Here is a 26074-nt window from a genome sequence, read left to right on the forward strand (position 1 = left end):
GTCTTCGTTGCTGCATATGGGCTTTTCTCTAGTTGTGGTGAGTGGGAGCAGCTCTTCGTCGTGGTGCGCAGGCTTCTCATTGCAGTGGCTTCTCTTGTTTCAGAGCACGGTCTCTAGGAACGCGGGCTTCAGTAGTTGTGGCACGTGGGCTCAGTAGTTGTGGCTCACGGGCTCAGTTGCTCTGCGGCATGTGGGATCTTTCCGGACCGGGGCTCGAACCTGTGTCCCCTGCACTGGCAGGCAGATCATTAACCACTGTGCCACCGGGGAAGTCCCGGTTTTTAGCACCTTTCATATCCTCCTCAGCACTAACCCCCTTGGTGTGCTGCCGCCTCGGGTGCAGCCTTTCAACTTAAGCAAAACTGTACTTTCCAGTCCTTTTCCTGTATCTGATACCTGACGTGTAAAAGCTGTTTCGCTTCTCTGACTTGGTTCAAACTTAACCTGGGATTCAGAATTGTAGAGAATCCTAGAAATCAAACTGAGTTCACCTGTGCATGCATTTCTTGAGCCCTGACTAACTGCTAGGCACTGTTAAAGCTGTGAGCACAGCAAAATGCTTGTCTTTATTGATACTGTGTTATGGTAGGAATGACATGTAATTTTTGAAAGATGATTTAAATAGTATGTCAGAGTAGTCATTTGGTTTTAAATGGGTTTCATTAATGCTAAGTATTTGGGAGTTTAACAGACCATCTCTTGGTTTCTGTTAGTATATAAACCAGAGAACTTCATTTGTCGTGCGAAAGATCAGCTGAACCATCCTGAGGTTCATTAAAGTCTCATACTGTGTCTTAAGTGTAAAATCTTGAATCTTTGAACAAAGCTTTCACGTGTCCACATCTCTGAATTCTCTGTCCATATAGAAGAAAACAATCAAAGTGAGTTGAGGGCCGTTCAAGACAGAGGATCACGTGAAGAGCTTTCCTGCTGGCAAATCTGGCAACAGATTGCAAATGACTTAACCAGATGCCAAGACTCCATGATAAATAGTTGTCAGTTCCACAAACAAGGTGATTCCCCCTGCCAGATTGGGGCAGGACTCTATTCAAATTTCTGAAGATGAGAACCGTATATTAAATGATAAAGCAGGTGATCCCAGTAGTACTGGAAATCCAAGGTTTGCAACTTTGAGAGCCCAGGATTCTTGGAGGAAAACTTCATTGGCTGAGTCCCAGAATTATCAGAATAGACACCAGCAAATTTCCATGAAAAATAAACTGTGTCAGTGTAAAGAGGATGTTGACACCATCAGTTGGATTTCACATCACCTTGATGCTCATGGAGTACACAAGGGTCAAAAATCTTACGGCTACAGCGATTATAGAAAAGATAGCACGAGGGTTTCAACACTGGATCAGAATACTATGATTCACACAGGACAAAATCCTTACCAGTGTGATGAATGTAAAGAAACCTTCACCGATCTCTCCACCTTTGATCTTCACCAGCAATTACACTCAAAAGAGAAGTCTCATGTGCAGTGAGTGTGGAAAAGGCTTCCGTTACAGCTCGGTTCTTCATATTCATCAGAGAGTTCACGTGGGAGGAAAACACAGTGAGTGTGATGAGTGTGGCAAGGGGTTCAGTCAGAGCTCACAGCTGCAGACTCCTCAGAAAGTCCACACTGTAGAGAAACCATTCAAATGTGGGGAATGTGGGAAAGGCTTCAGTCGTAGGTCAGCACTTACTATTCATTGTAAAGTCCACACGGGAGAGAAACCTTATAATTGTGAGGAGTGTGGGAGGGCCTTCAGTCAGGCCTCTCACCTTCAGGACCATCAGAGAGTCCACACTGGGGAGAAACCATTCAAATGTGACACATGTGATAAGAGCTTCAGTCGGAATTCACACCTTCAGTCCCATCAGAGAGTCCATACGGGAGAGAAACCGTACAAATGTGAGGAGTGTGGGAAGGGCTTCATTTGTACCTCAAATCTATACATTCATCAGAGGGTCCACACAGGAGAAAAGCCCTACAAATGTGAGGAATGTGGGAAAGGCTTTAGTCGGCCTTCAAGTCTTGAGGCCCATCAGGGAGTCCACACTGGAGAGAAATCATACATATGTAATGTGTGTGGTAAAGGCTTTACTCTGAGTTCAAACCTTCAGGCACATCAAAGAGTCCATACAGGAGAGAAACCATACAAATGTAATGAGTGTGGGAAGAGCTTCAGGAGGAACTCCCATTATCAAGTTCATCTGGTTGTCCACCCAGGGGAGAAGCCCTATAAATGTGAGGTATGTGGGAAGGGCTTCAGTCAGAGTTCATATCTTCAAATCCATCAGAAGGCCCACAGTGTAGAGAAACCTTACAAGTGTGAGGAGTGTGGGCAGGGCTTCAATCAGAGTTCACGACTTCAGATCCACCAGCTGATCCATACCGGTGAGAAACCATACAAATGTGAAGAGTGTGGGAAGGGATTCAGTCGTAGAGCAGATCTTAAAATTCATTGCAGAATCCACACCGGAGAGAAACCGTATAATTGTGAGGAGTGTGGGAAAGTCTTCAGGCAGGCCTGAAATCTTCTGGCCCATGAGAGAGTCCACAGCAGAGAAAAACCATTCAACTGTGAAGAGTGTGGGAAGAGCTTTGGTCGGAGTTCACACCTTCAAGCCCATCAAAAAGTCCACACTGGAGAAAAGCCATACAAATGTGAGGAGTGTGGGAAGGGCTTCAAGCGGAGCCTGAACCTCGACATGCATCAGAGGGTCCACACAGGAGAGAAACCATGTAAGTGTGGGGAGTGTGGGAAGCACTTCAGTCAGGCCTCAAGTCTTCAGCTTCATCAGAGCGTCCGCACTGGAGAGAAGCCGTACAGATGTGACAGATGCAGTAAGGTCTTCAGTCGGCCTTCACAGCTACAGTCCCATCAACGAGTGCACACGGGGGAGAAGCCTTACACGTGTGAGACCTGTGGGAAGAGCTTCAGTTGGCGCTCCAATCTGACAGTTCATCACAGAATCCATGCTGCTGATAAATCCTATAAAAGTGATAGGAGTGGTAAGACCATCAGAGAGCCCACACACGAAAAAAGTTCCATAGAATGATGAAAACAGAGACAGAAACAACTCAGGTGTCATGTGAATTCTTCCAGTCATCAAGTTCAGAAGAAAAAAAAAATCATTTGTTTCATTAAAGTCGGTGTTTCAGCCATAGCTCAACATGTCCCAGTAGTCAGGAGGCCACACGGCAGAGAACTCTGGTAAGTGGTGTAGTAAGTTTGAACTTTGACCTCTATTAAATATTAGGGGAGAAGCCTTAGTGTGAGTTTTAGCAGGCCTTGTACAAAAGTATGATGAACATGCCAAAATTTATGCCCATTACAACGTAAATTCCACGAATGCAGCGACGTTTGTTCTGAATCTACAGTCTGAACATTGTCAGCTACTTTGTAGGTGCTCGATATTTGTTCAGTTAATGAATGAGGAAAAACTTTTTGAAAATTATGTTGCAATCCCCTCCAAAATTTCATAAAAATTTGTATTCAGAGGAGTTAACCTAAATCTGGCCTTAAAAGTAATTCAGGGAGACAAAAATTTGAAGTGTTAGAAAACCACTCAGTATTGCAATTTGTAATATTAATGTGGCATCGTCCTGTTATGATGAGCTCCATTTGTCTCCCCCCAGCCTCGCTTCAAGTTGGATCTTATCTTGGACTTTGTCTATCTAATATTCTGTGAACCTTATACAGTACAAATTTGGTTATCTTTTGTGACAGTATAGACTTACTGAAAATGGATTGTTCATCTTGCAATACAGAAAGCATACTGTTGACCCTTTTTTCAAGAACGTCAAGGCAGAGGTTTAAGTGTCAGAAAGAGTTACTAATGACAGTGACAGAGGACAAACATTTCTTAGTAAATGAACTGATCGTTGGTTTCTTATTCACCACATTTCCGTCTAGGTTTTGATGTGATTGTCTCCCAAGGGTTTTAGCATTACTTTCATCAGGACTTCTTAAGTAGAGAAAAGAGGCTGTGTGAAGTAGATTACTTTTGTCAAGTTCTCTATCTCCTTACTCCTCTCTGGCCTGAGATAAAAAGAAAAAAATTATTTGTTGAAATTTGGTAATTTCATCAAACATATTTATTCAATGACTGACTTGCACACTTTTTCCTAGCGGTGGATTGAAAAATTGATTTTCAAAGTGAAGTTGCTGAGTACATATCAAAACATAGAACGTGCGTCCCTTTGATATAGAAATCACAGAATAGGACCTTATAATTAGGAAATTCAAGTAGAAAAGGTGAGTAGCATGTCAATGTTACTAAATTTTGTAAAAGTGAAATATTCAATAGGAATGTCTTTATATTTTAAGATACTTATGTAATAACAGGTCTGTTAAAATGATGGCTTAAACTTAATGACAGAAGCATGTAACAGTTTAATGTATTTTAGGTAGGTACATCACATACCTTTATCAAACATGTATGTGTGTGTGTTAATGCATCCTATCATCTGTAAAGGGATATTCACCCTTATGTAAACAGTGGCAAGATTTTCAGGGATTTTTTCCACATTTAACTTCCATATTTTAAATTTTTCATTGAGCATCAATTTCCCAGTAAAATACTGTTATTTTTATAGTAACATAGGTGGTAAAATAATGTAAAATATAATATTAAAAATTACTAAGAACATATTAATCCCTCACAGCAAGAAATCCTATCATCATGAGGTATACATATATATGGCCAAAATTAAGGAATAGACCTGTAGAAATCAGTTATAAAAAAGAAAAAATGTATATGGTTATTCAAAGAGACAGAATATTAGTCAGTGTAACGGTCTATTTATAATTAATGCATTTGAAGTTTAGGATAAATCCGTGCAGCCCAGAATATTCTGTTTTAATTCCAACAGTAGAAATGTACACATCCTAGTTCTCCTCATCAGGCTTCCTTACTGGGTGAATGGATGGATAGCTCGGGGTACCGGCTTGTCCTTTCAAGTGCTTGGTCTGACTGGAGAAGTAGCTGGGTCGTTCCAGACACTATGACACAGAGAACCATTAGCTGTGGGAAAAAAGGAATTTACCCCCCAAAAAACTTTTTAAATTGTTTACAAAGTAACAGTGATTGGGCAAATCCTGAAGATAGAGAGTGGAAATAGGTAAGTTTTAGAGGTAAAATTTATCAACGATTCCCTAAGGAAAAATGTGCATAGGGAAGAAACCTAGAATGATGGGAACAAGTTGTTAAGGAGGAGGTTTGCATACCATTTCCTACTTCTTGGTCATTTCACTGATGTTTAACACTTACTTGGTTAAAGGGCTTTACTCAGCAAAAGATGTATTTAATGTGAGAGGCAGGTTTCCAAGATTGGTTTCCTAGACCACACCTTCACATGTGTATGTAAAGTCCATGCTACCTCAAATTGCATTACATTAGATGTCAGAAATCCTAGGGCTTTCTTGTTTGGTTTGGTTTGGTAGATATCAAACCACCAACTCTCAAGGTAATTTGTAGTTTAGTGAGTTAAGTCAAGGGCTGGAAAACTACCTCCTGTGAGCCCAACCTGGCTCATTGCCTTTAAAGCTTTATTGGAACATAAAAGCTCTTTATTGGCCCATCCATTTATTTACCATCTTTGAGTGTTTCCCATTGTGCTGACAGTGTTCAGTGGTTGTGACGAGCACTGATGGCCCACAAAACCTAAAATATTTACTTTCTGGCCCTTCAGAGAAAAAGTCTGTTGATCCCTGTGGTAAGCCCAAAAGGTTTGTCTCTGTAAGTGAAAGACCACAAGTAGAGCAGAACTTAGACTTGGTTCAGTGAGGATTCCAGAGAGGTTTCCTTTTTGATTCTCATATCTGCCCTTCTGGTTGACCTTGTTCTTTAGTTTGGTTCAAAGACAGTGGTAGCAACTAGGGACTACCTGTTTCTTTCTTCACATTCAATGAAAGAGCTGCTCTTAGTGTTGAGTAGTTCACAACTCACTCCCAGTGCGTGGCTTCCTCTAACCTTGACTCCCATCTATGCTAAAGGCTAAATCTTTAGCTTTGTATCCAGTTCCATTGGCCTTTGTAGGGCCTTCAGTTTCAAGTCCCAGTTGATAGCTTGAGCTCGAAATCTGTTTTTACCGTTGGGGATTTTCTGTCTTAGCTTTGAGCTTGGCTACATAGCAACACTTTGGGGGACTTGTTATAATCAGCATTTCTATCTTTCTTTCCTTCCTTTTTATTTATTTATTTTTTTAAGGGGATCCAAAGTCAAATTCAGTCAGTGGCTGAATGACAACACATTGATTCACAACCTTGTAGATTCTCTTATGTCATAGGGCATCAGTGGGAAGGAGTAGAATCCTGGAAATTTGAGGTGGAAATATATGGGCAGATTCCAACAAAGCTGAGGCCTGTGACCTCTGACCTGTGACCTCTTAGTTGAGCCTGCTGTGCTATTAGAAGGAAGTCTGCCTCTACTCTGAGGTAGTTTCCTTGCAGGGGTCTGTGGATCCTCAAGACTTGCCTCCACTACCTCTCGTTTTTCCAGACCTAGTAATCAGACTAGAGTCCTTGAAATGGGGAGGGGAGCAGGGAAGGGGTGGGTACCCACCGGGTATAAAGGATGACCATGAGGAGACACTATCTGCTAAAATACGGAATTTTATAACTTATATCAATAGAAACCTGAGAAATAATGTGTGTGGAGTTTGTAGGTATTGAAGCAGGTGGGAGTAATGTAATATTGGGTTAGGCTGGATTTGTTGATACGAGTGCATTCAACACCCATTCCAGACTCAGCGTGTTAGCTTGGCTACCTGGGAATGCCTTCAGCAGTTTGCTCAAATGACTGAAACCTGTACCCAAAGTTAGCGTAGGCTAAAGTCAAAATACCAGGACTTTCTAAGTATGTTGTAGCAAAATTTCTTGACGTTGGCATGACTGACATTTTGAACTGGATAGCTCTTTGTTGTTGGGAGCTGTCCTGTGCAATGTAAGATGGGCCAGTGGCACATACTCTTCCCTGCCACCCTAGTTGTAACAATAAAAAGTGCCTTGAGGGCTTCCCTGGTGGCGCAGTGATTGAGAGTCCGCCTGCCGATGCAGGGGACACGGGTTTGTGCCCCGGTCCGGGAAGATCCCACATGCCGCGGGGCAGCTGGGCCCGTGAGCCATGGCCGCTGAGCCTGCGCGTCCGGAGCCCGTGCTCCGCAACGGGAGAGGCCACAACAGTGAGAGGCCCGCGTACCAAAAAAAAAAAAAAAAAAAAGTGCCTTGATACATCCGTGTGCACCAGCCACGTGGGGCTCATTCATAACACAGCTCCTTAAAGAAAAAAGTCTCAAGGGGCTTCCCTGGTGGCGCAGTGGTTGAGAGTCCGCCTGCCGATGCAGGGGACATGGGTTCGTGCCAGGGCCCGGGAAGATCCCACATGCCGTGGAGCGGCTAGGCCCGTGAGCCATGGCCACTGAGCCTGTGCGTCTGGAGCTTGTGCTCCACAACGGGAGAGGCCACAACAGTGAGAGGCCCGCGTACCACAAAAAAAAAATAAAATAAAATAAAAGTCTCAAGACACTGCCACATATTTCCTGGGAGGGGGGACCAAAAGTGTCCCCAGCTGAGAACCACCACTGTAGAAGGTTTACAAAGGCATAGGAATGCCAGACCACTGGAGTGGATTTATCATATAAGATCTGCTCACCCAAACCCCCTATGTGCCCTGGGAGGGCTCAGAGGACACTTCCTTTGCCAGAGGTTTAAGAAACGTATTGGTGAGGGGAGCGTTAGCAGTCTTGGAATGCTCTGTAGCTGCTCTTCTCTGCAGGCCAAGAATGAGAGGGAAATGATGTCATCATAATGGGCTCCCTAAATTCAGTGAGGCTAATGGGATCGTGGGGCATCATTGGTCAAGTGGAAACACTTCATTGGCAGAGATAAAGTGAGCGTGTTTTTCACAATGAACAGCAAAATGAAAGGGCTCATTAGAATGCTTTGATACACAAAGATTTTTTATTTGCTCATGTGCTATCTCTAGGGCTGAAATAAATGGGAACTCTACTAATACCCTACTTGATTTGAATCAGGAGAAAAGCTCTAGGTCTGATGAACATGTCTGACCGGAATCAACATGGGAGTTGTGCTCCCTCAGCCAATTGGATAACATGAGTCAGTTCCCATTTCCAGAGCATCTTGAATGAAGGGCAGGCCGGGTCCCCTTGAGGGAGGATATACCCTGGTTTACTACCAACTATCCCGAGGGTGCTTTCTTCTCCCTGGAAGGGATAAAACAACTGAGGTAGAACAGGAAGAGACAAGAAGCACTCCAAGCTCTGCTGGTCAGGGTTACCCTCCAGCGTTGCCTTAATGCTCAGAGCCACACACACCACAGTGAGCTTGGCTCCAGATCAACTACCACGCAACGAAGGTTCTGGAACATTTCCATATCTCGGGGGACCTCATTTCCACGTGACTCTCTTTCATATTCCCCTTTGTCACAGAAGGCTAGGTCCAGTGGTCCGGGTGAGATCTCGGCTCAGGCCCAAGGCTCTCAGACCTCAACGGTCTGGTCCTGCCAGGGCCCCTGTCCTCTCTGGAGACCACTCCTGGCTCTCTCTGCCGAGAAGGCGCTGCTGGCAGTACGTCCTCTAAGAGTTGAGGTCCGTCGTGCAGACCCTGAGAAAACTCCTAGGAAAAGGCTCCACCTTCTTGTTTACGTCAACAGAGCTCAATGCCTTTGTTAGTGCTGGGTGTGTCCCATTTGATGCAACTGCAGAGCCATTAGGTCAACCAGCACATGTGTGCGGCCCCTTCCCTTAGACTCCTCTGGGCCCTCGTGACATAGGCTCAGAAGACTGCCAGCCTCAAGCCTTACCTCTTCCAAGGCCACACCGTCTCCAGGATCTTGTGTCCCATGAATCTCAGTTGCTGTTTGGAACTCAAAAGAGAGAAAAGAGCGTGCCTGCGGGGTCTCTTTGGGCTGGGGCCTTCTACCTTCTCTTCCTCGTCCTCCTCGTCCTCCTCGTCCTCCTCGTCCTCCTCGTCCTCCTCGTCCTCCTCGTCCTCCTCCTCGGGGTGATCTCGGATTCCACATTGCCCATCAGCTGGACCATGGTGAGATGAAAGACACGGCAGCTGAAGCCCTCCTGGATGCCAAACTTCACGTGCTGCTGGAGGATCTCCAAGGTGGGGAAGACCCGGCAGCAGGCCATGCACCTGAAGCCGGTCTCCATGGTCACCATCCACTCCGGTGTCTTGGCCCTGGGTCTCTCCTCGACGGCAGGTGACCCTGATGGGCTGCCTGGCGCTGCCCTTTCCTCATACTCTTTGTCCTCCCCAGTGGGCTCACTGTCAGACAGGAGGTTTTCGGTGGACACATCAGAGGGGTAAGTGCCTACTGCGCACGCATCCTCAGGAAGGGTCACTTCTTCTATCCTCAGCTGCTTTTCAGGCAACTCCAAGGGTTTCTTTGTCTTCCAGGAGACAGCGACACCCTTGTTCACTTGTACCTGCATGTAGTATATTTTCATGCCCCTTTCCTGTTTGTCTGGGTGCAGATCGTTCTTACAGGGTGAAGAGGGTGAGGAGGAGACACAGTGTGATGGGGGAGCGGTCTCCCCTTTTTCCTGAACCTGGGCTAGGGGTGCGGTAGGCTGGGCAGTGTCTCGATGTGATCTCCGGATTCCTGAAAAAGGAAATTAAAATCATAATAACATGCATGGGCCATGCCGGAAGCTGAGGGAGCAGGTGTGGTAGACGAGAGAGGGACATTTGCATGACGTAGCTATGTCGTGAGCTTGGTGTCTGTTGGCCGTAGGAGGCAGTGGTGTATCTGGTGTCATCTGTGGGCTTTTCATCTGCGTGTTGGGGGATACTGGAGCGGTGTCTGTATACACGGGTGTGGAGTACAGTGGTGAGGACTGTGGTATGTGAGGGAAGCGTATGGATGCGTGTATGACGAGGAGTGTGAGTTTGGGAATATCGGTGGTGCATTCCTTGTGGAATGGGGCTGTGGTGCAGGAGGAGAGTACTGTGGAGCACGAGCTTGGGGTTCATGTGTGCACGGAGAAGGGCTGTGCCTGGAGGGCGCATGTGTGTGTGAGCTGTGTGGACCTGAGCTGGATGGTGCTGCTCTCAGGCTGGAGGTGTATGATGCAGAACTCTGTCCTTCTCTGGAAGCAAAGGCAAAGAGAAACCCTACATTTTTCTCTGAAGATGCTTAATCTGGTCCCTCTTCCCTCCACCTCAAGTCCAGACCTTTCCGGCCCCTGCTCCTTGACTTCCCCACCATGGTAGTACCAGGATTCACACCCGCCCCCCACCCCTGACTCAGCTGGGATACACGCCCTCGTAACAGCTCAGCCATCCCGCCCAGGCTCCTCCACAGAGCCCTCATCACCTCTGATGACCCTGGGTTTCCTCTCAGCCTCCCTGGGATCTGTGTGCCTCCTGCCTCACAGCCAAGCACCCCCTCACCTGAGGAGCCCCGCGCCCTTACCGGCGTACATGAGCTTGCGCGGAGAAGAAGCACAGGAGAAGTGTTTAGGGGCAGAGGAGACCTCCCCTGGCCCTGGGCTGCAGCCTTGGGCCACCACAGTGGATCCAAGCCGAGGGGGATCCTCTTGTGACTTCGAGATTCCTGAGGGAGGAATGAAAGGCTCAGGGTGGGTTCATCAGTCCTCTGTCCACAAATATTTACTGAGTGTGTGACACGTGTCAGGTGCAGTGAATACACACAGTTGAGAGTGTGGTTCCCAGTGGATCCTCCAGTATTTAATTCCAATCAGTACTTACTCTGTCACTGTCTTGTTGGAAATGTAGGCCTCGGTGGTGACTGTGAGTATGTGGGAAGAGTGAGTGAGTGATGTGTATCAGTTAAGTCTGTGGTAAGTGTGGGGTTGGCATGGGGAGCACGGTGCAGATGTGTCTTATCTGTGTCTGTGGCCTTTGTGTGCATGGTTTCTGTTCACAAGTCAGGAATTCTGGGACATGTAACTTTTCCTCATTACATGGTGTGGCTTGTATTTATGGTGTGTGTTCATTCATTCGTTCACCAAGATTCAGTAAGCAGCTACTCCTGTGTATCCGGCACTCTTCCATTGTTGTAGTCTTTGGTAACGCTGCACATTCTAGTAGGGGAAGACACACACTAAACAAAACTACAATAAATATATAATACATCAGCTGGTGGTAAGTATATAAGGGTTGCCAGACTTAGCGAACAAGAATACAAGGCACCCAGTTAAATTTCAGTTTCAGATAAACCCAGAATACTTTTTTAGTGTAAGTATTCCCATGCAGTGTTTGGCCTGACTTAGTTTTAGTGTAAGTATGGCCCATACAATATGTGGGACATACTGATACTGAAAAATTACTTGTTGTTTATCTGGAATTCAAATTGAACTGGATAGCCCATATTTTCTCTGGCAATCCTGACCTGGGTTACTGAGACTGTGGTTTACTGTGGTTTGTACAAAGCGGGTCTGGCATTACTCAAGAATGTGTTATAAGTGTGGTGTGTATGACACGTGACTGGTTCTTATAGAGGTATTTAGAGATGGCTGAAGTTAGCTGTGTTTGTGCAAGAGTTGAGGAGATACATATATATATAGTGTGTGTGTGTGTGTCCTATATATATAGTGTGTGTGCCTATATACATATCTCATCTCCAGCGTTTGGTGTTGGAGGAGACGATTGTGATACAGGTGGGTTGTATGAGAACGTAGTACAGAAGGGATGCATGTATATACCTCCATGTGCTGTGTGTGGTTTACTAAGGAAGTTATATGTGGGGTGTGTGATATTTTTGCTGTATCAGAGTGTACATGGGTGTATGAGTTACTGTCTCATGAAACACCCCTAACAAGAATTCTGTATACACTCTTACGTACACCGAGTGTCAGCCAGGTCCAGGCAGGGTGACAAGAACTTTACCACGCAGACTTTATATCTGGTAAGCACTCTAACCCCATTCATCTCGCTCTTCTCTGCACTACCCCCCCACACACACACACACACACACGAACACACAGGAACACAGAGCAAAATATTCTGAATGGTCAGGGGCAGTCATTGCCTTCCCCAGCCTGTCCCAGCCACTGCCTGGAAATCTGCCTGCTGTCTAGAGCTCCATTCCCAGGACCCATCCTACAGTCTCCAGGGCCCTGGGCCTGGTAGGAGCTACTGGGCTCTAATCTGGGGCAGAGGCCTCTAGCTGGAGCTCTGGGGTGACCACCCCTCTCCCAGGGCAAGCTACTCGCCTACATTTAATGCACGCAGGCACCCCGTGGCCCGTGGCTCTCAGAGCTCCCCGCAGGACCCTGAGGCCATTTCTCACCCCTGCTCACGCGGTCTCAGTCTCTGGAAAACCCTTCCCTTCCCTTGATCTCCTTTGGGAAATTCTTCCTGTTGAAGGAATAAAACCTCCTTGCTTTCAATATGACACCATCCCTAGACAAACAATCTTCTTTCAAAGTGCATTCCACTTGTCAAGATATTTTTCAACAGGGCCTTCAACTCATGGGGCTTCTCTTTCCACTTTGGTAAAAGAGGCCAAGCAACTCATGGGTCTCTCTCAGCATCCTTGCATCCTTCACATCCCCCACCTCATGACCCCAGGGAAAGATCCAAGAGAATAAGAGAGAAATCGGGGACTGAGAAAAGCTGCACCTCTAGGTCTGTGCAAGCAGGATGCAGCCTGCTATGAGTCCGACAGAGCTCCAGGCCCGGCTGCCCCAGGGGAGAGTCCTCAGACCAGCGGAGCTGACCTCCCATCTCCCAGGGGGCATCTGGCCGTTCTGTGCCGTCTCACACCACAGGGACCCTCCGGATGGATACGGCAGCGTCAGTGAGACAAGGTCTCTCGCTCCCTGCTTCACAGGTGACACGTTCTCAGTCCCCCCCATCCTAGAGAAGGTTTAGTTTGGCAGAAACCCATGTGCCCCAGCATGTTGCCCCCCACATACCTCCTCCGTTCTCGGCAGTTTCCTGGGACTCTTCATTTTCCAGATGTTTCCTCTTTTGTCGCCGTTTCATGGTACCAACTAGAAGTCTCCCTTAGAAGATGCCTCAAGAGATGTCCAACTCCTCCTCTTCCCTACAGGTTGGCCCTTGTTGGCTCTTGGGCAATCCGTTGAAATGATTCAATACAAATAAAAATAGTCAAGTCTCCTAAATGGCTGAAAAACTTGTACCACTTAGTGAACCAGCAGTACTGCCTAGTGCTCACCAGGGCTGTTATGTTTGCAAGGTTGCCAGGCGCACAGTGGAATTCTGTGACCTCAGTGATGACATCAGAGCATTCCGTGGACCTAGGTGGAGCACAGTGTCTGCAATAGCACAGGCCCCATTTTCAAGAACATTTCCTTTTTCCCAGCTGAACCTTTCCCGTGAAAGGGAAAGGTTCATACCATATCTATTATAAATTGTATCATACCATGTCTATTATAAAATTCACATTTTGAGTGGAGATCTTTTCATGTCTTTTCTAGAGAGATTTAATATGAATATTTTCAGTGGTCTCCAGTTTCCCTGTGGATTATTGACATTTTAAACTCTGCACTTCAATTTTCCCTCAATACGTGTAATTTTGTCACAGCTATTTCTGTACTTAAAGATGAGGAACTATATAATTGATTTCTTCATTTTTTTCCCATCTCTTTCCAAGGTACTGCATTTGATTGTGTCTTACGAATGAGTGAAAAATGCTAGTCCTTGAGTCAGGACGTTGGGCCCTTTACCAAGTAACTCAACGTATCTGGGCTTCAGCTTCTGTATGTGCCATCAAGAGGCTTGGACTAGCTGACTTTTCAAATGCTGTGTTTCTTTGATTCACTCTCACTTACTGATCTGCCACTTAAGAAGAGGGTCTGTTCTCATAAAGTAACAACAGTCTTTTCCTAACCTTGGGTTGGGTGGAGTTTAACTGTTCGTACTCAGTTTGTTAGTTATATTGCCTTCTACGTATGCTTAGCTCTAAATAATTTATATGGCTCTTGTGACAATTTTTAGATCTTCTTTTTTTCTTATTTTCTTTTACACTTTCTAATTTGTTATCGCCAGTGTAGAGGAGCCTGATTGACTTTTAAAATTTATTGATCTTGTATGTGTGTGCCTTGTTGAACCGTCTTATTAGTTCCTGCTAGTTTATCTGTGGGTTCTTTTGGGTCTCCTAGATAAATGAGCATATGAAATGTAAATAATGTGTTCTTTGGATAAAGTTTATTTTCTTGCATCTATATATATATATAGAAGCAATATGTTGAATTGATTTAAATATTTAAATACTTACATACCTGTTATCACAATCTAACATTCTTGATCTTATTTTCTTTCAATCAATATTATGTTTTCAAGATTTATCCACGTGAATCCATATAGATCTAGGTCTTTGATTTTTGACTGCTTGATAGTATTTCATCACATGCATATAGCATCATTTATTTTCCATTCAAGCATTATTGGACAATTGGATTGTTTCCCTCCCTTCTCTAGAACAAACAACATTTCCTAGAATATCCCTGAAGATGTCTGACGGTCGAGAAGGGCCAGGCTGCCCGAAGGATTGCTACTTGCTTTTAGCCACCTTCCAACAGGCCGTCTCCAGCCAGCAATTTGAAGCACAGCTGAAATGAAAACTGCCCCAAATGTGAAGATCTTAGGAGCTTCCTAGAAGGTGGGAGGTTAATGATAGGCATCCTGCTGGGATCCCAGGGGAGTCTGAGCTGGCCTGAAGCTCATCTTCCTCCTCCACCGCTCAAGAGAAATGTGGAGGAAAGAAGCCTTCAAAAACTCTGAGCAGGCAGAGGGAGAGATATTGGGGGCCGAAGGTGTAACTGAGGTCTTGGAGTGGGCTGTGAGCACGCAGAGCCTCTAGAGAGCCAGGCTCTGCCTTCTGAGAACTTCTCCCCTAAGGCTGCTCATAATTCAGGTGATACCAGCCATATAGAGCCGACTTGGCCCACACTGTCACAGAAAGCCTTATCAGAATCTCTTCTTCTTCATACACTCTTGTGTCTGTTACTTGGCTATTGCCTTTGGTACTCCACTGATGTGAACCACAGTCGCCAGGGGATGGAGGACACTAGTGACCCATCTTGCTCTGTGGCCTCAGTCCACAGCTTGAGGGTAAGGGAAGAGGCCAAATGAAGGTCAAGAAGGAAAGATGGAGTTTGAAGAGAAGACCTGAGTTAAGGGTGTCTTCTCAAGTCTTGATGACTGAAATGTAGCTCCAGTACCTGAAGTCCTGCTTGTTCTCAAGGCTGACCACGGGGCTGGGTGCACTCAGTGAAGGAACCGTATACACTTAGTATTTCCTTGCTTGCTCACACTTGCCCTCCTCTGATACACCCTCTGCAAGACTGATCTTCCCCTGAAACAACTTTCCACCTGCCACTGTCATCTCAGGAACATTTGCTTCCCCTTCCTAGTGTCCCCCTAGAATGCCATTGCAGCCAATTCATAATTGGATAATCATGCTTCTTACCATAGTCTCAGCAACTTCTGAAAACTTTTATTCACTTTATTCCATAGTCTTCACCCATCAATAATCTTCCTTAACTTCCTAGCTGCAGGTTAAGCCATTCGGAATCATTTCTTTTTCTTTCTCTTCTTTGGCAAATCCTTTCTATCTTTTAAGGTCTTTTTCTTGTCTCTCTACCATCCTGCCTTGCTGAACTTCTTTTTTTTCCGTTTAAGTAACCTTTCAATCTCCTTCCCCAATTTCCTCATAAACATTGAGAGTTTATTCCTCACACGTTAGACAGCTGTTTATGAATGGCCAGGCATAATGGACTCAGAATGAGTTGGCACCCCCGAGGTACCTGTCTTGCTGGGGAGCCACAGGTGAAGGGCTGGCTGCTGGACACATGTTTGCATGGAGTCAGGCTGAGTGGCCTCAGGGTGTTTGCTCTGCACTTGTGTGTGTTTCTCCCTAGTTGGTTTCCTTGTCCAGCCACCTGTGACCTCCCTCCATCCAGCCCAGGGAATCCTTCTCATCACAGGGGTAGGATGTTTGTCTCATTTTCCATCACATCCTTTCCCCAAAGTTTGGTTGTGAGTTGTTCCCATTCCAAAGACCTTTCCTCTTGGAAGAGAAAAGAGAAAATCTTGTCTCTCCTTTCCTCTCACTTCACTTCTGCTCTATTATCTCCTCCGTCCAGAATGGCCCCCTGACTCAGATGGGTGTAGATCCAAAGATGGCAAGAACTGCCAGCAATTCTGAGATAATAATACGGATGGATCAGGAAAACGTGAAAACCTTTATCCCGCCACATTAAAAAACATTGCGCTTCCAGTGTATTCAGAGTCTCAGTGTAGAAACACAAATGATAGAGAAATTGAATTACACTCAAGTTTTTCTTTCCTGCTTTCCTGTTTTATTCTAATTCTCCAAGTTAACATGATAAACTATTTGTTCGGTAAACTTTCAGACATTTTCTACCCAGGCACACTTTTCTTTTTTTCACAGAAGAGTGTGAACTAGGTCACTTTCAACATGCTGTGATTCTGTGATTCACTGTCTCCCACCGAGTCATCCACTGATAAAGTCATCTGTTTCATGGAGAAATATTTCCAATAGCTAATAGCCAATGTCTGTGGAGTGCTTACTCTGTGTCGGTTTCTTGTAACTACTTTACAGATCATTTGTACAACGTACCCATGGACCAGGTACAATTATGACCCCCAAGTGACAGATAAGTGCAGATAAGTACAAATAAATACAGAGGCCAAGTGACTTGCCCAAGACACTGGAGCAAATCAAAATCCATGCCTCTGTAATCATTTTGCCCTATTGCCTCTGTCTGGGAGGCTTGATGACTTGGCAACTAAAACCTTAAATATCATGTTCCATTTTTATATCTGTGACACAAGCGTGGGGCTGTGATATGGGGTAACTAACCTGACTACTTTTGAAAACACTTATGCACCTGGATGAAAGTAAGCCAGGGACTGCAAGCTATAGATTTAAGGTTTCCTACCAACTTTTAAAAATAGCTTCTTGAATGCAATTTATGTAGTGTCAAGTCTAGGATGTAGTCCAAATAGTAACAGAAAAATGGAGATATGTAGAAAAATACTTAAAGTTGACAAGTATTGGGAGTGTAGTATTTTTGGGGCCAGCGTGTAGACCACAGGAAAACTTGCTGTTTCCATCCCAGAGGGAAGAGCCCTACGTTGCAACTGCCAAGGTCCCTGGGGCAGCAAGTGTGCTCACTGCTTAGTAAAGAAGCATCCTCAGTTTGATAGAATCATATGGGAGCCTTACATTTGGTTAGCAGTTCTACGTTTTTGATGTAATAATATTTTCAGGGTGTGGGAGGGTATCAAGCTCTGAAAATACCCTTGGAGAGATTTGCTTATTAAGTTTGGCTTTTTCAGTCTCCCTACTACTTCTTTACTAAACACCAGGCGGTTTCCTTCACTTTTCAGAACCATGTTGTTTTTCCCTTGTCTAATGAACTTTGAAATACTTTTGGATGAGCTATGAAGTTTGGGAAAATAGAAACATCTCTTTAAAATAAGGAAGATAATAACAATGACAAGTAGAAAAAGCTCTAAAACAGAGAATATCCTCCATTCTAGCCAATGACTGGGACTGGAAGGTTCGTGCTCGCTGTCCAGGACGTAGAAATAAAAGCTGAGGAGGCGCTGAGCCGTCTCCTGGATCTCTATGAGCCTCCATCATTTCTGAAGGGTAGGGTTGACAGATAAAATATAGGCTGTTTAGTTAACTCTGAATGTCAGAGAAACAACAAGTACATTTTTAAGATAAGTATGCCCCAAATAGTTCATAGGATCTACTTATACTAAAAATAATGACTTATTATTCATGTGAAGTTCAAGTTGAACTGGGCATCCTGTACTTATATTTACTAAATCTGACAGCCCTACTGATGATCCACAATGGAGGCAGTTGAGGAGCGGTACATGCTGGCTCTCGGACAGTCAGAAATGGCTTCAGCAGATCCAGGTACAGTATGAAATTCTTTTTGGATGTAGCTCAGAAGCCATGGCCAGCCCTTGACTGCAAGTACTGCCTCGGGTTTCCCTGAGGTGGGGTAAACCTTCCTCTTAATGGCCTTTTGGTAAGTCTGGAAGACCATATCCAAGGGGAGCCCCAAAGTCAGTTTCATCCTCACAACCATGTTTCCAATTCCTGGAATTGGCTGCATGTGACTCACAAGAGCTGAGGAGGTTTGTGGAAATTGGGAGTGTCATAGCTTGAACCCTTTGTAGGTAAAGTTTTGCTGTTGTGAGAGTTTTAACAGGAGCAATGTGAAAGACTCCTGGTCCCCAGGTAGATAGAAACAATCCTGTTCTACTTCTGTGTATGTGACAAGTCTCTAATAGTTCAGAGAGCAAGGATCTGGTCTTAGAAAGACTGATCCAAGCTTGGATGTTTCTGGGGACAAGGCAAGGTCCTGAGTTTCAAGTTCACCTTTTATGGTTGAGGAGACACTAAGGTGGTCAGAAGGGAAATCATGGAGGAGACCTTGGCTTCCTCCATCGTGCAGGCTTGTATATGTGGTTCTATGTAGATTGTGTTTCAAAGGTGGAGCTTGTTTACAACTATGGACATTCTCCGATGTGCTTTTTGGACCTTCATTCCCAGAGCGAGAGCAGTGCCGAGGCTCTAGAAATGCCATGGATATTCTGAGCTGTCAGTGGCATTTCCCAGGTACTGTTGCCTTGGCGCCGCTCCTTGAAATGTCCAAAGGGATTATCATCTGTCTTGTGGCGGGTCCTAGCATTGTGAAAGGGAGCTGCTGCACCTGGCTCAGAGGATTTCGGATGTGGTGGGAGGAGTAGTAGTGCTACGACTATAAATTGTATCACAGCATATCTATTCCATCTTGAGAGTGGGGTTGGGGGGTTCTGAAGGGGGGCTTTTATTGTACTTTTATACATTGTACCCTTGAAACTAATTCAATTTTTTAAAATTAATTAAGTTATTTTGGGCTGCATTGGGTCTTTGTTGCTGCTAGCGGGCGTTCTCTAGTTGCAGTGAGCGGGGGCTACTCTTGGCTGTGGTGCACGGGCTTCTCATTGCAGTGGCTTCTCTTGTTGCGGAGCATGGGCTCTAGGCACGCAGGCTTCCGTAGTTGTGGCACGTGGGCTCGGTAGATGTGGCACACGGGCTCTAGAGCGCAGGCTCAGTAGTTGTGGCGCGCGGGCTGAGTTACTCCGTGGCACGTGGGATCTTCCCAGACCAGGGCTCGAACCCATGTCCCCTGCATTCGCAGGCATATTCTTAACCACTGCTCCACCAGGGAAGCCCAATAATTCAGTTTTTTATAAAGAGAAGATTCCTAATAGTATTCCAAAATTTTAAAAATATGTAGTTGGATAACACTATGAAAAATTAACTGATATATTCTTTTATTATTTCTCTTTGCTCCCTGGATTTTTGTCCCCATCCAGTCAGCTAGGCACTCTGAGTTCACTGCATTAGGAAGGTAAAGACTCAGCAGAAATGAGGGAGAAAAAAAGAAAATTCTCAGCTTTGGAATGTTCACAACGGAGGCCACAGTAGAACAGGTGAGAATTCTGTGAACAAAAACTAAATGTCGTCTCAAATGCAAAACAGTATTCTCTGCACTGGGAGGCAGGAGAGCGAGGGAGGGAAGGACTGAAGGAGAGAGATCAGTGTGGCCAGGGACATGGAGACTGTGCTTGAGGACGATAGGCCCAGGAAGAGAATCAGAATCTGGAGAAGATTCAGCCTGCACGTGATCATTGCCTCCAGCCAGCACCCTCATCTCAGACGTTGGGAAATTCAGAGAGAGAGTGGGAGTACGTCAGGAGGGCCACGCGCATAGTCTGTGTGGCAGGGGTTGTGGCCATTCCCTATTTGTGAGGAGTCCCCAGCAATTTGCAGGCCTCTTCTGGAAAATGCTGGTGGACGTCTCTAGTGCTTATGTGAAAGCTTGTTCACAAACCTTGAAAGATACAGATGTAGATGACAGATAGATGCATAGATAGAAAAATGTAATTAAATAAAAGCTCCAGGAAAGGTTTGGAAAATGCCCTTTATTGCATAGGACGCTTCTATCGTCATATGATGTTAGACTGAGTGCCGGTCCCTTCATCCTCCTTCAGACCACGGCCTTCTGTCTGCTACTCTCCCGAGGGTCCTTTCTTCTCCCTGGAAGGGATAAAACAAATGAGGTAGAACAGGAAGAGACAAGCAGCACTCCAAGCTCTGCTGGTCAGGGTTACCCTCCAGCGTTGCCTTAATGCTCAGAGCCACACACACCACAGTGAGCTTGGCTCCAGATCAACTACCACGCAACGAAGGTTCTGGAACATTTCCATATCTCGGGGGACCTCATTTCCACGTGACTCTCTTTCATATTCCCCTTTGTCACAGAAGGCTAGGTCCAGTGGTCCGGGTGAGATCTCGGCTCAGGCCCAAGGCTCTCAGACCTCAACGGTCTGGTCCTGCCAGGGCCCCTGTCCTCTCTGGAGACCACTCCTGGCTCTCTCTGCCGAGAAGGCGCTGCTGGCAGTACGTCCTCTAAGAGTTGAGGTCCGTCGTGCAGACCCTGAGAAAACTCCTAGGAAAAGGCTCCACCTTCTTGTTTACGTCAACAGAGCTCAATGCCTTTGGTAGTGCTGGGTGTGTCCCATTTGATGCAACTGCAGAGCCATTAGGTCAACCAGCACATGTGTGCGGCCCCTTCCCTTAGACTCCTCTGGGCCCTCGTGACATAGGCTCAGAAGACTGCCAGCCTCAAGCCTTACCTCTTCCGAGGGACGGCCACACCGTCTTCCAGGATCTTCGGTCCCATGAATCTCAGTTGCTGTTTGGAACTCAAAGGAGAGAAAAGACCCTGCCTGCGGGGTCTCTTTGGGCTGGGGCCTTCCCCCGTGGGCTGCGCTCCCTCATTCTCCTTTTCTTCTTGCTTCTCTTCCTCCTCCTCCTCCTCCTCGTCGTCGTCCTCCTCCTCCTCGTTCTCCTCCTCCTCCTCCTCGTCCTCCTCCTCAGGGGTGCTCTTGGATTCCACATTGCCCATCAGCTGGACCATGGTGAGATGAGAGACACGGCAGCTGAAGCCCTCCAGGATGCCGAACTTCACGTGCTGCTGGAGGATCTCCAAGGCGGGGAAGACCCGGCAGCAGGCCATGCACCTGAAGCCGGTCTCCATGGTCACCATCCAGTCCGCTGTCTTGGCGCTGGGTCTCTCCTCGACGGCAGGTGGCCCTGATGGGCTGCCTGGCTCTGCCCTTTCCTCATACTCTTTCTCCTCCCCAGTGGGCTCACTGTCAGACAGGAGGCTTTCGGTGGACACATCAGAAGAGGGCTCAGTGGCTACTGCGCACACATCCTCAGGAAGGGTCACTTCTTCTATCCTCAGCCGCTTTTCAGGCAACTCCAAGGGTTTCTTTGTCTTCCAGGAGACAGCGACACCCTTGTTCACTTGTGCCTGCATGTAGTATATTTTCATGCCCCTTTCCTCTTTGTCTGGGTGCAGATAGTTCTTACAGGGTGAAGAGGGTGAGGAGGAGACACAGTGTGATGGGGGAGCGGTCTCTCCTTCTTCCTGATCCTGGGCTAGGGCTGCTCTAGGCTGGGCAGTGTCTCGATGAAATCTCCGGATTCCTGAAAAAGGAAATTAAAATCATAATAACATGCATGGGCCATGCCGGAAGCTGAGGGAGCAGGTGTGGTAGACGAGAGAGGGACATTGGCACGACATAGCTATGTCGTGAGCTTGGTGTCTGTTGGCCGTAGGACGGAGTGGTGTATCTGGTGTCATCTGTGGGCTTTTCATGTGCGTGGGGGGGATACTGGAGCGGTGTCTGTATACAGGGGTGTGGAGTATGGTGGTGAGGGCTGTGGTATGTGAGGGATGCGGCTGGATGCGTGTACGACGAGGAGTGTGAGTTTGGGAATATCGGTGGTGCATTCCTTGTGGAATGGGGCTGTGGTGCAGGAGGAGAGTACTGTGGAGCACGTGCTTGGGGTTGATGTGCACTGAGAAGGGCTGTGCCTGGAGGGCGCGTGTATGTGTGAGCTGTGTGGACCTGAGCTGGATGGTCCTGCTCTCAGGCTGGAGGTGTATGATGCAGAACTCTGTCCTTCTCTGGAAGCAAAGGCAAAGACAAAGCCTACATTTTCCTCTGAAGATGCTTAATCTGGTCCCTCTTCCCTCCACCTCAAGCCCAGACCTTTCCGGCCCCTGCTCCTTGACTTCCCCACCATGGTAGTAGCAGTATTCACACACACACACCCAGACTCAGCTGGCATCCACGCCCTCGGAACAGCTCAGCCATCCTGCCCAGGCTCCTCCACAGAGCCCTCATCACCTCTGATGACCCTGGGTTTCCTCTCAGCCTCCCTGGGATCTGTGTGCCTCCTGCCTCACAGCCAAGCACCGCCTCACCTGAGGAGCCCCGCGCCCTTACCAGCGTAGCTGAGCTTGCGCCGAGTAGAAGTACAGAAGAAGTATTTAGAGGCAGAGGAGACCTCCCCTGGCCCTGGGCTGCAGCCTTGGGCCACCACAGTGGATCCAAGCCGAGGGGGATCCTCTTGTGACTTCGAGATTCCTGAGGGAGGAATGAAAGGCTCAGGGTGGGTTCGTCAGTCCTCTGTCCACAAATATTTACTGAGTGTGTGACACGTGTCAGGTGCAGTGAATACACGCAGTTGAGAGTGTGGTTCCCAGTGGATACTCCAGGATTTAATTCCAATCCATACTTATTCTCTCACTGTCTAGTTGGTAATGTAGGCCTCGGTGGTGACTGTGAGTGTGTGGGAAGAGTGAGTGATGTGTATCAGTTAAGTCTGTGGTAAGTGTGGGGTTGGCATGGGGAGCACAGTGCAGATGTGTCTATCTGTGTCTGTGGCCTTTGTGTGCATGGTTTCTGTTCACAAGTCAGGAATTCTGGGACATGTAACTTTTCCTCATTACATGGTGTGGCTTGTATTTATGGTGCGTGTTCATTCATTCAGTCACCAAGATTCAGTAAGCAGCTACTCCTGTGTATCCGGCACTCTTCCATTGTTGTAGTGTTTGGTAACGCTGCACATTCTAGTAGGGGAAGACACACACTAAACAAAACTACAATAAATATATAATACATCAGCTGGTGGTAAGTATATAAGGGTTGCCAGACTTAGTGAACAAGAATACAAGGCACCCAGTTAAATTTCAGTTTCAGATACACCCAGAATAATTTTTTAGTGTAAGTATTCCCATGCAGTGTTTGGCCTGACTTAGTTTTAGTGTAAGTATGGCCCATACAATATGTGGGACATACTGATACTGAAAAATTACTTGTTGTTTATCTGGAATTCAAATTGAACTGGATAGCCCATATTTTCTCTGGCCATCCTGACCTGGGTTACTGAGACTGTGGTTTACTGTGGTTTGTACAAAGCGGGTCTGGCATTACTCAAGAATGTATTATAAGTGTGGTGTGTATGACACGTGACTGGTTCTTATAGAGGTATTTAGAGATGGCTGAAGTTAGCTGTGTTTGTGCAAGAGTTGAGGAGATACATATATATATAGTGTGTGTGTGTGTGTGTGTCCTATATATATAGTGTGTGTGTCTATATACATATCTCATCTCCAGCGTTTGGTGTTAGAGGAGACGATTGTGATACAGGTGGGTTGTATGAGAACGTAGTACAGAAGGGATGCATGTATATACCTCCATGTGCTGTGTGTGGTTTACTAAGGAAGTTATATGTGGGGTGTGTGATATTTTTGCTGTATCAGAGTGTACATGGGTGTATGAGTTACTGTCTCATGAAACACCCCTAACAAGAATTCTGTATACACTCTTACGTACACCGAGTGTCAGCCAGGTCCAGGCAGGGTGACAAGAACTTTACCACGCAGACTTTATATCTGGTAAGCACTCTAACCCCATTCATCTCGCTCTTCTCTGCACTACCAGACACACACACACACACACACACACACAGTCACACACAGGAACATAGAGCAAAATATTCTGAATGGTCAGGGGCAGTCATTGCCTTCCCCAGCCTGTCCCAGCCACTGCCTGGAAATCTGCCTGCTGTCTAGAGCTCCATTCCCAGGGCCCATCCTACAGTCTCCAGGGCCCTGGGCCTGGTAGGAGCTACTGGGCTCTAATCTGGGGCAGAGGCCTCTAGCTGGAGCTCTGGGGTGACCACCCCTCTCCCAGGGCAAGCTACTCGCCTACATTTAATGCACGCAGGCACCCCGTGGCCCGTGGCTCTCAGAGCTCCCCGCAGGACCCTGAGGCCATTTCTCACCCCTGCTCACGCGGTCTCAGTCTCTGGAAAACCCTTCCCTTCCCTTGATCTCCTTTGGGAAATTCTTCCTGTTGAAGGAATAAAACCTCCTTGCTTTCAATATGACACCATCCCTAGACAAACAATCTTCTTTCAAAGTGCATTCCACTTGTCAAGATAGTTTTCAACAGGGCCTTCAACTCATGGGGCTTCTCTTTCCACTTTGGTAAAAGAGGCCAAGCAACTCATGGGTCTCTCTCAGCATCCTTGCATCCTTCACATCCCCCACCTCATGACCCCAGGGAACGATCCAAGAGAATAAGAGAGAAATCGGGGACTGAGAAAAGCTGTACCTCTAGGTCTGTGCAAGCAGGATGCAGCCTGCTATGAGTCCGACAAAGCTCCAGGCCCGGCTGCCCCAGGGGAGAGTCCTCAGACCAGCGGAGCTGACCTCCCATCTCCCAGGGGGCATCTGGCCGTTCTGTGCCGTCTCACACCACAGGGACCCTCCGGATGGATACGGCAGCGTCAGTGAGACAAGGTCTCTCGCTCCCTGCTTCACAGGTGACACGTTCTCAGTCCCCCCCATCCTAGAGAAGGTTTAGTTTGGCAGAAACCCATGTGCCCCAGCATGTTGCCCCCCACATACCTCCTCTGTTCTCGGCAGTTTCCTGGGACTCTTCATTTTCCAGATGTTTCCTCTTTTGTCGCCGTTTCATGGTACCAACTAGAAGTCTCCCTTAGAAGATGCCTCAAGAGATGTCCAACTCCTCGTCTTCCCTACAGGTTGGCCCTTGTTGGCTCTTGGGCAATCCGTTGAAATGATTCAATACAAATAAAAATAGTCAAGTCTCCTAAATGGCTGAAAAACTTGTACCACTTAGTGAACCAGCAGTACTGCCTAGTGCTCACCAGGGCTGTTATGTTTGCAAGGTTGCCAGGCGCACAGTGGAATTCTGTGACCTCAGTGATGACATCAGAGCATTCCGTGGACCTAGGTGGAGCACAGTGTCTGCAATAGCACAGGCCCCATTTTCAAGAACATTTCCTTTTTCCCAGCTGAACCTTTCCCGTGAAAGGGAAAGGTTCATACCATATCTATTATAAATTGTATCATACCATGTCTATTATAAAATTCACATTTTGAGTGGAGATCTTTTCATGTCTTTTCTAGAGAGATTTAATATGAATATTTTCAGTGGTCTCCAGTTTCCCTGTGGATTATTGACATTTTAAACTCTGCACTTCAATTTTCCCTCAATACGTGTAATTTTGTCACAGCTATTTCTGTACTTAAAGATGAGGAACTATATAATTGATTTCTTCATTTTTTTCCCATCTCTTTCCAAGGTACTGCATTTGATTGTGTCTTACGAATGAGTGAAAAATGCTAGTCCTTGAGTCAGGACGTTGGGCCCTTTACCAAGTAACTCAACCTATCTGGGCTTCAGCTTCTGTATGTGCCATCAAGAGGCTTGGACTAGCTGACTTTTCAAATGCTGTGTTTCTTTGATTCACTCTCACTTACTGATCTGCCACTTAAGAAGAGGGTCTGTTCTCATAAAGTAACAACAGTCTTTTCCTAACCTTGGGTTGGGTGGAGTTTAACTGTTCGTACTCAGTTTGTTAGTTATATTGCCTTCTACGTATGCTTAGCTCTAAATAATTTATATGGCTCTTGTGACAATTTTTAGATCTTCTTTTTTTCTTATTTTCTTTTACACTTTCTAATTTGTTATCGCCAGTGTAGAGGAGCCTGATTGACTTTTAAAATTTATTGATCTTGTATGTGTGTGCCTTGTTGAACCGTCTTATTAGTTCCTGCTAGTTTATCTGTGGGTTCTTTTGGGTCTCCTAGATAAATGAGCATATGAAATGTAAATAATGTGTTCTTTGGATA

General features: G+C 46.3%; 3 protein-coding genes across 3 annotated transcripts in view; 1 reads left to right on the plus strand and 2 right to left on the minus strand.

The window, feature by feature from the left end:
- The window catches only part of LOC308609827 (uncharacterized protein), a gene marked incomplete at its 5' end in the record, with an annotated part of 123908 nt that overhangs the window by 51526 nt on the left and 46308 nt on the right, over positions 1–26074 (plus strand). The gene's annotated exons all lie outside the window — the stretch shown is intronic.
- LOC308609824 (protein FAM170A-like) lies at positions 4884–10585 on the minus strand (the record flags this gene model as incomplete). The annotated part of the gene is made up of 3 exons (XM_081259120.1): positions 4884–4997; positions 9035–9619; positions 10418–10585. Coding segments are annotated over 3 exons (867 nt in total), but the record flags the coding sequence as incomplete, so codon positions are not given.
- Positions 20740–21588, minus strand: LOC308609825 (protein FAM170A-like; the record flags this gene model as incomplete). The annotated part of the gene is made up of 3 exons (XM_081259121.1): positions 20740–20756; positions 20806–21525; positions 21576–21588. 3 exons carry the CDS (start codon positions 21586–21588, stop codon positions 20740–20742), a joined length of 750 nt encoding a protein of 249 aa, XP_081115247.1.

Source organism: Mesoplodon bidens (assembly GCF_964165515.1).
Source record: "Mesoplodon bidens genome assembly, contig: HAP1_SCAFFOLD_608, whole genome shotgun sequence".
Lineage (NCBI taxonomy): Eukaryota > Metazoa > Chordata > Mammalia > Artiodactyla > Ziphiidae > Mesoplodon > Mesoplodon bidens.